Source organism: Theropithecus gelada, chromosome 12 (genome assembly GCF_003255815.1).
Source record: "Theropithecus gelada isolate Dixy chromosome 12, Tgel_1.0, whole genome shotgun sequence".
NCBI lineage: Eukaryota > Metazoa > Chordata > Mammalia > Primates > Cercopithecidae > Theropithecus > Theropithecus gelada.
The window spans coordinates 28,183,579-28,201,314 of NC_037680.1; the positions used below are offsets into that span (position 1 = coordinate 28,183,579).

Consider the following 17,736-nt stretch of genomic DNA (forward strand, 5'->3'; position numbering starts at 1 on the left):
TATTTTATTCATGGATTGAATGAGCATTTGTTAAAAACGTACTCTCTGCCAGGCACTAGAGCTGGTGCTAGGAGAACAAAGCAGGAGATCCAGCAGTAGCTCACTTTGGTGTAGCACTTTCTGATTTTCAAAACTCCCTCCGTCCACCTGGATCCCCTATTATGTAGTACACTTGTGTTATCGATGAGAAACTTGAGACTTGTGGTGGTCAAATGACTTACGCCAAGTCACATGGCCAGGACATAAAGAGCTGGCCCTTGAACCCACTCCTACCTAGGGCTGGCCTGTTGCTGCTTCAGTCAGCAAAAAGGCGCAGTCTCTTCCTCTTAGCCTCTGGATGTGTTGCAAAGCTGGGTCCAAACCCCATGCCAGTGTAAACAGCGGGTTCTGCATGGAAGGAGGCCCTCTGAGAGCTCAGGAACATGCTTGTTTTTCACTGAGTCCTTTTGAACCGGCTTGAAGTGTCTCAGCTTTCTCATGCTAATTTACTATTCTCATAAAGTGGTTGATTTTCTCACACAATTCCCCTTTCCTCTACACACACCCAAACAAAAGAGGAGGTAAATCCTGCCTCAGATCGAAAGTTTCTTGTGGTGGGAAATAGTTTTTAATTGTATCCCCACCCCACCATTCCTTGCACCCCGTGAATCACGTGTTCACCGGAGTCCACAGTCTGGGTTTTCCTTTCCTTTCTGTGGTTGTGCGGAGTGCGAAGGACGACCTAGCGGGGGTCGCCTGTTCAGCAGCAGGGGCTGCTTCTGGCTGCTCTGGTTTGCGCAGTGCAGCCTGCCTGGTAGTAACTCCCCTCCTTTATCCTCCTGCCCCAGCTGGTCCGGGACAACGCAGACCTGCGTTGTGAACTGCCCAAGCTGGAGAAGCGGCTGCGTGCCACGGCGGAGCGCGTCAAGGCGCTGGAGAGCGCGCTGAAGGAGGCCAAGGAGAACGCCATGCGGGACCGCAAGCGCTACCAGCAGGAGGTGGATCGCATCAAGGAGGCCGTGCGGGCCAAGAACATGGCCAGAAGGGCCCATTCAGCCCAGATCGGTACGTGTGTGCACCGTGGCGCCCGGGGTTTGAGAAGCTACTGCGGCCTCCCAGCTAAGATTTGCTAAAAAGGTGAAGACAGCACCAGCCCACTCTGGAACATCTGAAAGACTGGGATGGAGCCCACAGGCCGCAGCCCTCCCTGCACCCTATGCTCACCCTGGGGGAATGGGAATGTCAGGCGCCCCCGTTATCCTATTCTGAGATATTCCGGCATCCATCGTGGTCTCAGAACTTCTGAACTGGGCAGAGAGAAGCCAGCCAAGGCCGTAGGCCCAGGTCTTGGGCTATAAATGGGTACACTCTTAGAAATACTGAAATAGGAGGATATTTCTCTGCAAGGTGTGAAGGGCCCCTGTGTTCTGCACCCGGTGGGACCATGAAGGAGCCCGTATGTAGCCAGAGCCCCAGGGAAAGCCTCCAAGTGCAGGTTTGGAAATACCCCGGGAAGAGCCAGGCTGGCATCCGTGACAGGGTGTGGCTAAAGGCTGGCACAGAACCTGGGAAGGTCTGGAGTCTCAGCCCCTTCAAGACCTGTATGGATTTGGGCATTTTGCCCATGTAGGAAATAAGGGTGTAGCCAGAGTCCTAGTTCCCAGGATAGAGCCATAGGGATAAAAACAATTTAGGGATATTCTCTAAACAGCTACTTCTCCTTTTTTTTTTTTTTTTTTTAAATGGAAACATCTCCAATAACATGTAATTTATTTCCCATCAGATATTGCTGTGTAGATGTATTGTAAACCAGCAACTTCATGTTTCTAGTTTTAAATCATACCTTAGATTAGTGGTTCATTGCATGTGTAGGATTTCATACCCTTTGAGAATCTATTAAAAGCTATGGACGCTATCCCCAGAAAACAGCATCACAGGCAGAATTCTGCATCCAATTTCAGGGGCTACACAGATGCCCTTGAAAGTCATGGGGAACCTATGATCCATTTCAGATAAAACTGAAAATCTTTTTTTCTAACTTTTCTTGGCCCAAATTAGAAATGAGCTAATTGATATTTAAGTTCTTTCTGTCCCCTAAATATTTGGATGCCTTGGATTTGCTAACTATACTGATCGTTTTCCCATTTTCAGAGAGATCTGGTGGTTGATAAGAATAGTACTGTTGATAAGAATTGTGACTTTTAGTTGTCACAGGTGACCTGTAGGTATCAGGATTGTTGTTAAGCCTTTTCTAAATGTCTGTTCTCTCTTCTTTCTGTTGGTTGGATACAGCCAAGCCCATCCGCCCCGGACACTACCCGGCCTCATCTCCAACGGCCGTCCATGCCATTCGAGGGGGAGGAGGCAGCTCTTCAAACTCCACTCACTACCAGAAATAAATACAAAGTGAGTCCCATGTCAAGGGTGGTTTCTCTATCTGGAGGCAGAGGCTTCTTGCCTTTCTAAAACCCCTGCCTGGCAGTGGACCTTCAGTAGAGAGGAGTTCAGCTCTATTCTAGCACACGCCCTGGGGGTTCCAGGTAAACAGAGACCCGACCTACCCTCACTCAGTCTAGAGCCCTGGGGTCTTCTAGCTGAGGCTGCCTGAGGCCCCTGGGACCTGGAGCCAGGCCGGGCCTAATCCCCTCCAGGGGTAGGTGTGGTGAGTGATTCAGCTGAGCTTTGTTTTTTTTTGCCTGTGGGACTCACCTCTGTAGTTGGCATCCCGTAGGGCATTACCTGTTTGTCAACTGCTTTTACCCAGAGCAGACAGAAGTTGGGGGTTGCTTTAAGTCTCAGAAACAGAATATAAAGAAAGAGCCAGATAATAGAAGTGATGTCTTTATGTTTAGTATCTGAACTCAACAAATGGGGATTTTAAGAAGATACCTAGGTGGGTCCCGGGCGCTTTTTTCTTTGAGATGGTGGTCTACAAGCTTCTCTGCCCACAACCCACATGCCCAACATTTCTCTCCTAGCAAAAAGAAAAGGAACGAGTGATATACTTTACAGAAACGAAGAAGCAGAGAGCGAAAACTGTCATCCTGTGTGATGGAAATGGAGAAAAGAGGTTACTAGTTGGGCGGGCAGAAAGACTGCTAGGTGACCAGAAAACTTCATTTAGAAAAACTCTGACTTTGAACATGCAGATGGGAAGAGGTGGCTCTGAACATTGTCCTTGGACTCTAAGCCCTTGCTAGGGTAGCTGGCTCCCAAGGCAGGCAAGCATGTAAGGTGTGAAGCCTGGACCCCTCCTCATCCAGTCCTTTCTGCATCAAGGCAAGAAGGCGAGCAGGAGGGGCTGGAGGGTCCTGTCATGGCCCAGGCTTAGGCTAAAACTTCCAAGGGAAATGCTTTGGTGGCTGTCCCCACACAACTTTCACCTGTGCTGCCCCAGGCAGTGCCAAGGAGCAGGCCAGGGGCTGGTCAGAGTAGTGGGAACAGGAGGGAAGGCGGAGGCAGCCCACGGGCGGGCAGTGTGCCTGCCATCATCTGCCGTCTTCTAGACAGGAAAATGGGAAATGGTCTTGGCAGTGGGCCACCCCATTCCTATCTAATCTCTGCTTCCTATCAGAAATGGAATGAAACTGGAAGTTAGAAAGTTGCTTTTGACTACATGTTGTCAGTATCGAGGCTGATACCTGAAGGGAACTCTGAGATCCAGCTGGGCAGCTTAGAACAGAAAAGCCTGAAGCAGTGGTCCTGGAACTTTGGTGGATGTGAGCATCCTTGAGCACCCAGAGGCCCAGGCTCCTTAGAGGAGGGAGGGCCTGGGTTTTGTTTGTCTTTTTAACCAAGTACTCCAGGTGATTCTGATATTCATCGAAGTTTGAAAACTCTCCATGGTTTATACAGGATGGCAGTTTACTTCTGTCTTATGTAAAGGAAATTGGAAGGTGGTACGTATGTAAAGAATCTCCACAGTGATAACAGAAACCTAGCCTCTTAACTAGGTTAAGCAAGTGCCTGCCTCCTGAACTCAAGGCCAGCTCAAGGTCACCAAATGACTTCAGTTTCAGCCATCATGCCTACATTCCAAGTTTAGCAACCAGAGAGGAAGCAGAGAAGAGGCAAAAACAGCCATCCTAAATGAATCTCCTTTAAGTAGCCTTCCTGAAGCCCCATGCAATGCTGATGCCTCTCTTTCCCTGGGCAGCACTGGGCCATGTGGCCACATCTAGCTGGAAAAGGTAGTCTTTTAGCTGGGCCCATCACTGCCTCAAAGAAAGGTAATGCTCTTTGAGCAAGGACAGGGAGAGTGGATGTTGGGGTGGGCAGCTGACACACTGTGCATTATGGATCACTTAATATGCCGCAGCACTGGCCTAGATGCACTACAGGCATCACCTCATTTGATGAAAGCACAGAGACATGTGTATGTGTGTTTCCCAGCAAGACCTTACTAAATATTCTGGTCCAGGGATTCTGGGGTCCAGAGATTATGCAGTGGGACAGTCACCTTCTTCATGGGTTCCAACAAAGGTCTGCCAGTCCCATATTTTATGTAGGCTCCAAACAACCAAATGCTGGCCATTCATCACCAGTGTAGCCTCTTCTTATACAGGAGAGTGAAAATCAGTAGGTCTGGGGAGACTTTCAAGACCGTTGGAGTGACAGAACCACCCTCACCCATTATGGCATTTTTTTTTTTTAATTTTACTTAAGTTCTGGGATACATGTGCTGAATGTCCAGGTTTGTCACATAGGTATACACGTGCCATGATGGTTTGCTGCATCCATCAACCCATCATCATCTTTTTGAGATGGAGTTTTGCTCTTGTCGCCCAGGCTGGAGTGCAATGGCATGATCTCGGCTCATTGCAACTTCTGCCTCCTGGGTTCAAATGCTTCTTCTGCCTTAGCCTCCCGAGTAGCTGGGATTACAGGCATGTGCTACCACGCCCGGCTAGTTTTTGTATTTTTAGTAGGGACAGGGTTTCACCATGTTGGCCAGGCTGGTCTTGAACTCCTGACCTCAAGTGACTCCCCCCACCTCAGCTTCCCAAAGTGCTGGGATTCCAGTCGTGAGCCACTGCACCCAGCTGGCAATTTGTTTCTTTACTCAAAGTTTTAAAAGTGGTTTTGATGGTTTTATCTGAATTCAGAGCCTCCTTAACACACCTTCTCCACATAGCTTCTGTAACTAGGTGCTTCTTTCATCAGGTCACAAAATAAACAGGCCCCCTCTTACAGCTCTCAGGATGGCAGTGTGGCTGAGGGGACTGGCATTGGACAAGGGACCTGGGTTCAGGTGTCAGGTCTTCTACTTCCTTCAAGTTACTTAACCTCAGAATCTGTTTCGTCTATGAAATGGGGAAAATCTTTTATTTTGGTCATTGGCATTGACAGAAGGCTTAAATGAGGTCATGCTTCTAAGCACATAACAATTGCTCAATAAAAATGTTAGTTGCTAGTATAGATGAGCACTGCAGAACATGGTAGTTGATACATGTTGGTTTATAGTGTCCTTTAATTCATATAGTTACTAAATGGTTTTTAGTTCCTCTATAGCAGTAAATCCTAGCCACTGGGTAGGGAAGACTTATTTCTAACTGAGTATCCTAATTGTTGCTATGAGCTGATATAAGGGCTTTTAAAGATAATATTGGCTGGGCATGGTGGATCATGCCTGTAATCCCAACACTTTGGGAAGCTGAGGTGGGCAGATCACTTGAGGTCAGGAGTTCAAGACCAGTCTGGCCAACATGGTGAAACCCCTACCCTACTAAAAATAGAAAAATTAGCTTGGCGTGTACATGCACACCTGTAACCCTAGCTATTTGGGAGATTGAAGTGGAGAATCGCTCGAACCCAGGAGGTGGAGGTTGCAGTGTGCCGAGATCATGCCACTGCACTCCAGCCTAGGTGACAGAGTGAGAGCCTATCTTATTTTTATGTGTGTGTATGTGTGTGTGTGTGTGTGTGTGTGTGTGTATATATATATATATATATAATTTACTTATCTACAAGCTATGACTATTTTTAAGAAATGACTGGGCATTTGTCAGTGGAGATTAAAAAGGGGTAGTAATCAACAGATTCAGGAATTGCAAATGAAAAGTAAAGAAATGCTAAATCATTTTTTGAAAAATAATTGGAAATATGGAATTCACTGCTTAGATGAGAGCAAAGCCTTTTTGAGACAGTCTTTCCTGACCTTTGGGATTTTCATTCTGAAGTGTCTCTTCCCTGGGTAGAAATTATCTCAATTGTGTCTTCCCAGCCCTCCTGTGGAGTCAGAGCACGTGTTCTTACAGCTGGATATCTTTGGAATTTCCTTCTGCTTCATTTCAGGGTTCAAGAATTATAGCCATAATGAGTATTTTGGTTTATCCTCAAGGTTTCAAAGCCAATGAAGATGCCAATGTACAAAAATCAAAAGAACCCAGGAGAATGCTGGCTTTGATCTTATCTGGTTCAGATCCACAGGGGGCTGCCTCAGGAGGAGATGATCTTTTTCAAACGCTAGAGCTACCTATGGGGCAGTGGAGTGCAACCATGTGACATCGGGCAGGTTGCTTGATTTCTGTCAGCTTCAGTTTTTCTCACCAGCCAAGGGGGTTCAGGCGTCAAGAGCCTAGCTCTGTACTTGGTTTCACAGAATGAGACAAGAAGGCTCTATTCTTGTGCAGTGATATGCTTGTTAGGGGAAGATGGACAGAAAATAAACAAGGTAACTTCAAGTAGTGGTAAGTGCTCAGAAGAAAACAGCAACAGGCTAATGGAATAGGAACACTGTTTTAGAAGAGGGGGTGACATTTAAGTTGAGGCTGAGTGATGAAAAATGCCAGGCACACAGCAACCTGGGAGAGAGTGGTTTGATGATCTCTCAAAGGTAGGAATGAATGAGGGTTATTCGAGGAACGAGGAACGTTAGCAAGGCTGATAAGGCGGTACAAGGCTGATAAGGCGGTAGCTCCTGATCTGGGAGAACCCATCTTCATTAGAGTGGATGGGGAGGGAGTTGGGCCCAAGTAAATGAAGGTGTTGAGGCTGGGGGCAAGTTAGATTGTGACCTAGTGCGAGGGGTCACCAGGGCTGTGGGCATGGGAGCAGTGGGAGCTGGTTCATGATTAGACAGGCCACTCTGGGCTGGACCCTGGAGAAGGGGTAGGAATGGGGCAACAGTAAGCACTGGGGGTTGTCTAGGGGGTACCCTAGGTGGCCATGGGGGAGGGTCCGGTACCAGACCCAGGTGGTGGCAGCAGGGGAGAAGTGGCTCGAGTTAGTGCCTGCTTAGAGCTGATTCAGCTGTCAGGCTTACTGATGAGCGTTGAGAGCAAGAGGACGAGGAAGGAAGGCAATCAAGGTAGTTCCTAGATTTTTGTGGGCCCCAGCAATTAGGAGACATTGGTCCCTTTTTAACCATGCCAGGGGAAATCGGGGGATGAGCAGGTTTTGTGGGAAAGCTTGGTTTCCATCATGTTGCTTATGCGCTGCCTCTCAGACATCCAGCTGAGCCCACCACCCAAGTGGGTGTGTGGAACAGGTGGCTGGATCCGTGGGTCTGGAGCATAGCAGAGAGGCTGGGGCGAGGCCAGGGCTGGAGACTTGTGACCTGTAGATTGTGTTTATGGCCACGGGTCTGAAGGAGGCAACCTAGAGAAAAGGTGGGCCCAGCAGAGAGGAGAGCTGAGGGGTGAGTTGGACCAGGCCCAGGCACTGGCAAATGGGAAGGTCAGAGAAAGGAGGTGGCACCAGCCGAGGGGCCTGAGGAGCATGTGGGGACACAGTGGTCAAGTGAAGACCTTGACCCTAGAAGGAAGGTGGTCAGCTCTGAGCTTGAGTAAGATGACAACAGAGACTGGGTGGTTGAAGAAGGCCAGATGGCGGTGACCTTAGCATGGACTAGAGAGAGCAGGTGAGGAAGGAGAGCCAGCAGCTGAACCCACTTTGGGGGTTTTATTTGAAGGAGATCAGAGAAATGGAGCGACGTGGGGTTAAGGTGGGGCTGCGTTGCTTTTCTGTCATGAGATGGGAGATATTACAGCATAGCTGTGTGCGATGGTGATGGTATAGCCGAGCGGGGCAGAGGAGGAAGCACAGATGCGGGTGGGTGGTAGATGGGGTGCACTGGGAGGCAAGATCCAGCTCACCTTAGTTAGAACTTGTTTTCTCGTGCAGGCAAGAAGCCAGATGATTAGTGAGAAAGAGGGAGGAAGCAGGGTCTCGCTCTTGAGAGCAGAGACGGTGTAAAATCGACCTCTCAGGCAGTGCTGAGTCCTTCTTTGCAGCCCCACACTTAATGCAGACACCTGATTAAACATCTGCCCAGCTCCCTGGTTCTGAGGGCCCTGGAGATCCACTTCCTTTCCAGGCAGTGCTTTGGCAAGCCAAGGGACTTGTTCAAATGTCTCCACCAGATGGCGCCAGTGGGGCATTGCTGAAACCTCAGATGTTTTCTGAAAGACTGAAGGCAGAATGGTCTTTTTTCTTGGTTTTCGTATATTTAGACCATTTTATCTCAAACTTGAGTAGTAAATAGAGTACTTTAAAAGGAATACAATTCTCACAGATCCCCAGAGTTGATTTAAATTATTGTATTATACTACTTAAGTATTTGCATATTGTAAACAAAAACAAATTTAGAAATTAAATTGAAATAAAACCACAAATAAAAAGTCCAAACCACAAAACCCACTTCACATAATTTAATGAAAGAAGGGCTTTTTCTGAAAATAAAGAGCTAAGTGCAATGCAACCCCGGAGTGCGTTGCTTCTTGTAGAGTTTGGGATGCCTGTTTTTTGTGTGTTGTGGTGTGTCTCAATTCTTTCAATTCTGTACTCCCAGCACTCTGAGAGGCTGAGACTGGAGGATGGCTTGAGCTCAGGAGTTTGAGACCAGCCTGGGCAACTTAGCGAGACCTTGTCTCTACTGAAAATAAAAACATTAGCCAGGTGTGGTGGTGCATGCCTGTAGCTCACTGAGCTGGGAGGATCATTTCAGCTGGAGAGTTCGAGGCTGCAGTGAGCTGTGATCATGCCACCACACTCTAGCCTGGGTGACAGAGCAAGATCCTGCCTCAAAAAGAATAAACAAATAAAACAAATACATGAAGATTAGCCTAGTGCCTGGCACTGAATGAGCACTCTGTGCTCATCTGTGTTGTCCTCATCACCTGATCCCGTCTCCTCATTCTACATCCCAAAGAGGCGGGATGAGCTGTCAAGATCCCACACCTACGAGTGGTAGATCCTGGGCTAAGAGCAATGATCTTCCCTGCAACAGTTCTCAAAGTTCTTGGCCTTAGGACCTTTACTCTTCTTAAAAAGGATCAATGGACTGGGTATGTGGCTCATGCCTACAATTCCAGCACTTTGGGAGGCCAAGGCAGGAGGATCACTTGAGGCCAGGAGTTTGAAACCAGCCTTGGTGAGACTCTGTCTCTACAAAAAATAAATAAAATAAAATAAAATTAAAAAAAAAAAAATTAGCTAGGTATGGTGGCATACGCCTGTAGTCCCAACTGCTTTGGAGGCTGAGGTGGGAGATTGATTGAGCCCAGTAATTTGAGGCTGTGATGAGCCATGTTTGTGCCACTGCACTCCAGTCTGGGTGACAGAATGACAATCTTTCTCAAAAAAATGAACCAACAAAAAAGGATCAATGAATTTATACATATTGATATGTATCATACTGGAAATTAAAGCAAAAAATTTAGAATACTGTCAGATTCATTTAAAAAATAGTAATAAGCCCATACATGTTACCATAAATGTGATTTGTAATGAAAATAACTGTTTTCAAAACAAAAAATAGCCCAATGGCATTGCTTTACATTTTGCAAATCTCTTTGACACCTGGCTATCTAATAGATGGCAGCTGGATTCCCCCCAGCTGTTTTTGCATTCTGTCTGTTGCAGTGTGCTGTTTTGGTTGAAGTGTATAAAGCGAATCCCCCCTTGTCACACCAGACAAGATTCTTGGCCATTGGACAGCTAAGAAAACTGTGGAATGGGGAAGTTGGGATCATAGTGCCCATATCACAGGCTTGTCTGGGATTGAATGAGAGAATGTGAAAGAAGAGAGAAAAAAGTCTTAGAAGAGTACCTGGCAAAAATTAGACCCCTGTGCATGTTAGCTAATGTTAAAGTGGTCATGGGGACAGATCTGAAAAGGACAGATGAGGTGGGACTGCAGAGAGAGAGGACAGAAATAACTGTAGGTGGATGCTGCTGAGGCAGAGGACTTTGAAACTAGCATTCTCAACCCAAAAGGAAGGAATTGTGGAGCATCCGGAGGCAAGAATTCCTGATTCCGTCTACCGCACAGGAGGCTCCAACACTTCGATACTCCTCAGCTTCATGGTTCTCAGAGTCATAAATTCAGAGCAACTAAAATTGTTCCTCCATAGCAGATTGTACCAACGCTCCAATGAGATAAATCCACTTTTATTCAGCAGTGATAAGTAGAGTAAAATTGGTAATTCTTATAATGTGGGGATTGAATTATAAAAAGGCAAAAGAAAAACTGAAATTATGTACTGTTTGGATTAAGCTTAAATCCACTGCAAGCAATTGCAAAAGCCCAAGTTGGGGGTGAAAACGGTCTCTAAATACTTCTTGCAAAACCCTTGTGTAATTAACTTCCTTCATTAGCCTTCCCCACCCCTTCTAAAGAAAGGTGATTTTATTTCCTCCTAAATCTGGTCACACGTTGCCCCTTTGAATTACCATCTCCAGTTTGGCAGAGCGCCAGTTTGGCAGTCCTAGAGCAGGTCGGTTGGTCCAGTCCCCTGCCTCTAAGTGAGTGACTAGCTACTTGGAAGAGAGTCAACAGGACTGGGTTTTAAAGATTCTCCAGACTCCCCAGTCTCTCTGGGATTAGAACAGTCAGAAATGCTGTATCTCATTTACCTTTGAAATTTATATCTATTTTCTCCCATGAATTTATCTAAGGAGATGAAGATCCCGATAGTGGGAAGGATGGATGGGAGCATCCTACTGGAATCCTTGTTTCTTGGGCCTGCTGGAAAGACTTCTCAGCAGACAGGCCTGTAGAGATCCTTAACTGGGGATGAAGAGGAACGCTGCATCCTAGTAAAGAAAGGACCCTTTATTGGCAGAGTTCCTGTGCTTTTCCCTTCAGCAACCTGTCACAATCTCAGTTCTCCTCCCTCACGCTCCTTGAGGTGACTAAACTAAGCAGGTAGGGCCTCCTTTGTGGCCCCGCATTTCTTCCAAACTATCAGCCAAAACCTGCTGAATCTTGCCCAGCGGGGATCGGGGGTTTTGACTGAAGGGCCTTCCAGGGGGAAATCATGTCACTTCATGGTCTGCTGGAGTTACTGAGGCCGCCCCATTGCATTTGTGTCTAGTGCTTGCTGTGTCAACACAGTTTGGCTGCAAACATTGCGTCAGGTCATAATCCCACAATCCAAGGTATGTGCCGGCACCTCCCTGCCTCCAGGCACGCAGGACGGCCATCTCATCCGAGCAAGGGGATCTCATCTGACCAGGGCGATGGCGTGCGTGGAGAAATGACCTGGGAGAAAGTGAAATGGCAATTTCAGTGGTGGCATTCAGGCAGCACTCCTATTGGTTTTCAGCTCACAATGGATTTTAAATAACAACTATGACCGTGCTTTTAGGTTTTTCACGTCTAATACTGACAATAAGCCCAAAATTTCACCAGAAAGGCCATGTTCTTCCCAAAGACATCTTACTCTCTGTGACTTCTAAAAATGACAGGAATATCACCCTCTAGGGTTGTTTAAGCCCTTCTTAGTTTTGTAACTTTGCCGTTGTGGGAGATTATACCAAATGAGTTCTCTGAATATTTTTTCTTGTCAGTGAAGAGGTGGTTTTGTTTTTGCTTTTTGTTTTCATTTTTTTTGAGACTGAGTCTCACTCTGTTGCCCAGACTGGAGTGCAGTGGCATGATCTCGGCTCACTGCAACCTCTGCCTCTGAGGTTCAAATGATTCTCCTGCCTCAGCCTCCCAAGTAGCTGGGACTACATGTACATGCCACCATGCCGCACTAATTTTTGTATTTTTAGTAGAGTTGGGGTTTCACCGTGTTGGCTGGGCTGGTTTTGAACTCCTGACTTCAAGTGATCCACGTGCTGTGGCCTCCCAAACCAAAGTGCTGGGATTATAGGCATGAGCCACTGCACTTGACCAAGGGGTGGTATTTTTAAAAAGAATGTGTGTGGTTTTTTTTTTTTCTACTCAGTTTCTGTTCTGTATTTCGTCTCCCTTTTTCTCGCTTTGCTTTTTTTCTACTTTTATAACCCCTTTCTAGACAGAGAATTTTTCTATTTATATGTAACTTACATCCTGTTGGTTTATACAAAATATGTGAGGTTGTTTACAATATTATAACATATAAATCAGGAGAGTGAAGAAAAAAAAAAGAGCATGGTAGCGGGAATCTGAGATATTACCACAGTTGGGTACCAAATGTTGATATAAGCCTTCTAGAGGCAAAACAGAAAGCATGTGTCAGGTTACAGAGGGCTCTTTCTTTCTTTCTTTCTTTCTTTCTTTCTTTCTTTCTTTCTTTCTTTCTTTCTTTCTTTCTTTCTTTCTTTCTTTCTTTCTTTTTTAATCAAAAGAGAATTTGGGCTTTTCTTAGTGGCGGTTGTATTTCCAGTACCAGGTAATTCCATGTTTTTCTCAAGGATAAGGCTCTACCTCCCTCTTTTGTCATCCCTGTCCCCATCCCCTAGAGTACCATGAGCTCTGCACAAAACCCATAGCAGGGTCTCAGAGCTAGCACCTCCAGCTGGTGACAGGAAGCAGAGCCTTTCAGTGTCTTCTGAAAGTTGAGCTTACTGGTGTTGGGTACAGGCTGACAGAGGCCACTCAGGCTGGTCTAGACGTTCATCCTGGAGATGTGCCCAGCACCAGCCGAACCTCTGGTGGGAAGTGGAATAAAATGGAAGGGGGTGGTCTTTTGGAGAATCTTATTATCCGATGGAGACGAAGCATACCTTTGGGAACTGGGAACCTCTTTCTACAGAGAGCCTGGGTTAGGGCCCTGTTGCACCTGCTTGCTATCCTAAGTGCAGGCAAATGAGAAATGTTTTAATTCCCCCTTAGGAATGAGAAAATACATTATGTTACTTTGAATATCCATAGCCTCAACAGATACTAATTTATGGAAGAGAACGTTGAGACTGTCAGGACTAAATACTTAAAGCAAAATCAGGAAATAGGAGGTTGTGCTGTTCATGTGCTGCTATCCACATGTGTCTTTTGAGCTCTCAAAATATGGCTAAGTCCAAATTGAGATGGGCTGAAAGTGTAAAATATACACCAGATTGCAAACACTATTGTGTGGAAAAAAAAAAATCTCAGTAGTAATATTGTAATGTAAACCATCTCAATATGTAATACCAATTACATGTTGAAATGATACTATTTTGAATATATTAGGCTATATAAAATATATTACAATTAATCTTACCTATGTCTTTTCACTTTTTAATGTAGCCACTAGAAAATTTAAAATTAAATATGTGGCTTGGCCAGGCACGGTGGCGCACGCCTGTAATCCCAGCTACTTGGGAGGTTAAGGCAGAAGAATCACTTGAACCCGAGAGGCAGAGGTTGCAGTGAGCCAATATTGCGCCACCGCCCTCCAGCCTGGGTGACAAGAGTGAAACTCCGTCTCACAAACAAAAACAAACAGAAAATATGTGACTTATGTTATATTTGTATCTGACAGCTCTGGTCTAAACATCTAGAATTAAACAAAACTTTTTTGAGAAGTAAATTTCTACTGTGTTCTCTAATTCCTATGTTTTCTCTTTGGTTCTCTTTCAACAGATATGACTCCACATAGCATGTCAAGGACTACATTAATCACCAATTCCTTTATTTTTTTCCCCCCTACAGTTTCCATTTTTTTTTTATACTTGCTTACTCCAGCCATCTGCAGTATACCAGTTTCAGGTCTTTTGAGCTGTGTAGAGTTTCTGTGTGTACAGATGTGTGCTCGGACTTTTCTCTTTTTGAGAAATCTGAAGGAGATGGTTGCAGAAGATCCACTTACTACTCAGAACCATTGCCGCTGACTCGGCCTCCGGGGTGTTGGGTGGTTTCTGGGTGGTTCCTGGAGCCTCCTCTGGGCAGTGCACTGTCCCATCTGTACGCCCTAATGTGCCATTCCCTGGAGGGGAACAACCAAGTACCGTGGAGGCAGGAGACCATGCTCTGCCTCAACTGTCTGGTTTCCTGTAAAATAAACACATTATTTTATATTTTTAGGGAACAAAAAGTGCTGCTCTAGGGTTCCAAGTTTTCATTCTGAACACTTTTCCGAAACAAATTACCCCGAAGACACATTTTGAATATCCTGGTCACGTCTTTGGATCTGTAAAATATACCTTTTAGTAATGGCACCTGTTAAAATGCAAAGCAAATTTCTTTGGGGCAGAAAAACAATCTGACAGTAGCAGTGTAGAAATTGTTCATTCAGATACATCTGTGTCAATGCAAAAAGTCATAAAATTCACCTCCGAGCTGCTTGCTTTTCAACCTGCAGCAACTAGTCTCGGCTGGCCGGTTTGAACGTCATTGTTTCAGAAGTGCTGAAAATGCTGCAAAGTTTTAAGTGGAAATGTGGCTGCCCCTCTCCTCACTTCTTCCTCCCTGATCGTTCTGGAGCTGGCATTGGGAACGGCTGCTTTCTCTAACCATTTTCAGCTTGAGTGGGTATTGCTGAAGAAATCCAGCATCATTCCAGCAGTTGAAAAAGGAAGCCTTGGGGAAAAAGTACTTGACACAATTTTGTTCTTTGTGCTTGTATATGAATAAGTTGCCATGAATAAGTTATTATTTCAACCCATCATTGCCGACTATTTATATGAGTTCTTTGGCACCAAATAGGTTTCATCTTCTTAGGCACAATTAGAAAAAATCCATATAGATGGATATTTTACATCTAGTTATTGCTCTATCCAAATACATGAATCTAAAGCTGAATCAACCCTTGCTTCCAGTTGTACTTATTAAGAAGATCAATTTCCAAGTAGTAAAGTTTTCAGGGAAACTGACAAAGATTCAGTTAAATTGGCCTTGTGTGCTGCTATTTGTTTTGACAAATTTGGGAGTAAGTCAATGACAACCAAACCAATCTCGGTGAAAGCTCCTATCCTATTGTGTTGTGTGCCCAAGATGAGGAGCTGGCACTGTGCCCTGAAGCTTTCACCACTGTAATGAAATATATGCTAGGGGAGACTTCGGGCTTTTCTCATGACTGTGTGAGTCGAAGGTAGTTCAACTGTGTGTGTGTGTGTGTGTGTGTGTGTAAAGTGCTAAGAACTGTGCATTGACATCCAAACATTTCTTGTATAAAATTTCCCGAGCAAAGCAAACCTGCTTTGACTTAATTTATTTGTTAAATGTTGCACTTTGTTTATGTATGTTTTGTTTTTGGGGGGGAATAAGGAGAGGGAGGAGGACAAACTATTGAAGTATTTATTTCGTGAAGATGGCAATTTTGCATTTGTTTAAATTTTTTTCATTCTTTAATTTTGTTATCAGTGCCAGCCCAATATACCTGCTCCATCATTATTTGCAGTCTGATAAAAGGGTCCTTGTGGGGCAGGTTTTGCAAAGTTTATCAGGTAATAACATATGCCACATAACCTTGTTAATATGTTTGCTTCTGATCTGGGCAGCTAAAACATTGGTGTTTGGGATGATTGCCAATTATGAATTGTCATTACCACTACTCTCCGTTACTTTTTGTTTGGAAATTGAACAAAGGTCAGTAATGGTGTTTGGCTCTTGTTAATATCCATCATAAAATAGATTGTTTTAGATTCTCTCCAGAGTGATTTTTCCCTGGGTACCCCCTTTCTAGTTCTAAAGAATTGCTTGGCACTTTCATGTTTCAAAGGGAAACATTCACTTGTAGTTCCATTTTGCTTGATCTCTACAAGGGACTGACAACATTCGCTTTACTTTTATTCACAGAGAAAGTTGGCTTTGATGTCTCTTAAAGATAATTCTGCTAGTTGCTGATCAGCCAGTCAGTTCACCTAGCTTCAATCTTTATAGGACTTCTAATCTAATTTTCCTATACTGTGACTAAAAGGAAGGCAAATTATTGGAATGGATTATTCAAATGGATCCTTAAATATTGTTATGTATAGTAAGCCAGTTATTATATCTGGACCATGTTCTTTGTAGGCCACTTTCTAAAAAAGCCACATATGTGCAATTTTCAGGTTTTTAGACTATTGCTCCCTGTACTTTAAGTGTAAAAACCACACTTCTGAACAACTAAGCTCGTGATTATGATTTTGGTTATATGCAGCTTTTGACAAGCGTGTATTGTGTCTTTTTCTCCTCTATGAATAATTTTATATTTCATGCTACTTCTTCAACGTTTACTCTTTGATGCTCTAAGAGAACAGCCAGATGGTTTATACGAATAATCTTTATCTGCAGGATGGTGGATTGGTAAATTAGGAGAATGTTGTTTGAGATATCAAGATTTATGGTTGGAAACTAAAATACATAATGCCAAATGTGTTTTTGTCAATTACTAGAGAATTCTGTGCAAACATATCATCTCTTCAAATGCTGCACACTTCACTTTTGTTAAACAGCAGGTAGTAGATAGAAAAATAACAGTTTCACATTAAGACTTTTAAAGGAAATAGAACCATGTGATTAAGAAATCAGAATTTATAGATACACTGGGATAAATGAAGAAATAAAAAGGTTTGCCTAGAATGTAGCATCTAGTGACTTTTTTAAAGCCCTAAAGTTTACATAAAGAAGCTCTAGTTCCTATAGAAATAACTGAAAGCAAATAAAAGTTCTTAACAATCCCCTCTTTTGAAGTGCATTTTTTAAAGCAGGGCAGGAGACATTTGGACTCTAGCTATATGACATATTGGGAAAGGCCGAGGGTGGAGGGAAGATTTCACTTCATTGTCTAGCCCAGAATCTTGAGCAAGCTAAAGAAACCATCATAATCTAAAATTGCTTCATTTAACACTAACAGTTTAGACTTTTTAAACCAAGCATTGAATAATGGCTGGATAACTGCCAAAGGAAGCGCCGCTCCATGAAGTCTGCTTACTTATTTAAAAATTGTGTATCAATTTTAAATACTGTTCATTGTGTGCAGATATAAGGGGAATAGGGCATTCTGTAGAATTATCCATGTCTAGTTTGTAAAGTGTGTCCTGTGTACTGCAGATGTGTGTTCTCTGGGCTTTATGTATCTGTACAGTAGCTTTCACATTTAAAAAATTGTGGACAAACTTGTCTGGGGGGTTTGAGGGGAGAATGGTGGTTTATATCAATAATGATGCTGTACTATAGTCCATGTAACAAAAGATCTGGAAGTCACCCTCCTTTGGCCCATGGAAAATTTTGGTAATCTTCTAGGTTCTAAAATGAAGATGTATGGGTACTCTGGCAGACTGCATGTTGTATAATTTGAAAAATACTAGAAGTGGAAAATAAAATTCAATTAAACTTTGACTGGTCTGTTTCTGCTTATTTGAGTCATCATGAAGATATGGTCATTGGAGATGTCAGTGCCTGTGTGAGGATGAGCTATTTTCTGGCCTCAAAAGAGTTCACTTCAAGTGAGCAGGCGCCCCAATACGCAGCATAAGCAAAGTCAACTTTGACCATTTTTGCTTTTACTTTGCTTAAATATCCTCTCTAAACTTTTTTTTTCATTTCAGAACTAAGAAAACTTGATGTTTGTCATTTCAGTTCTGAAAAGATAGCAACTGATGTAAAAAAAAAAAAAGTCTTACTAGCTTTTTTAAAAGTAGGAA

General features: G+C 44.1%; 1 protein-coding gene across 1 annotated transcript in view; it reads left to right on the forward strand.

The window, feature by feature from the left end:
• KIF5C (kinesin family member 5C) overlaps window positions 1–17,431 on the forward strand; it is a 152,693-nt gene extending 135,262 nt beyond the window's left edge. Inside the window, exons 24-26 of the mRNA XM_025404896.1 lie at window positions 828–1,044; window positions 2,272–2,385; window positions 13,754–17,431. Of these exons, the coding sequence (XP_025260681.1) occupies window positions 828–1,044; window positions 2,272–2,378 (324 nt within the window). The 3' untranslated portion in view covers window positions 2,379–2,385; window positions 13,754–17,431. The remainder of the gene's footprint in view (window positions 1–827; window positions 1,045–2,271; window positions 2,386–13,753) is intronic.
• The last annotated feature ends 305 nt before the right edge of the window (window positions 17,432–17,736 follow it).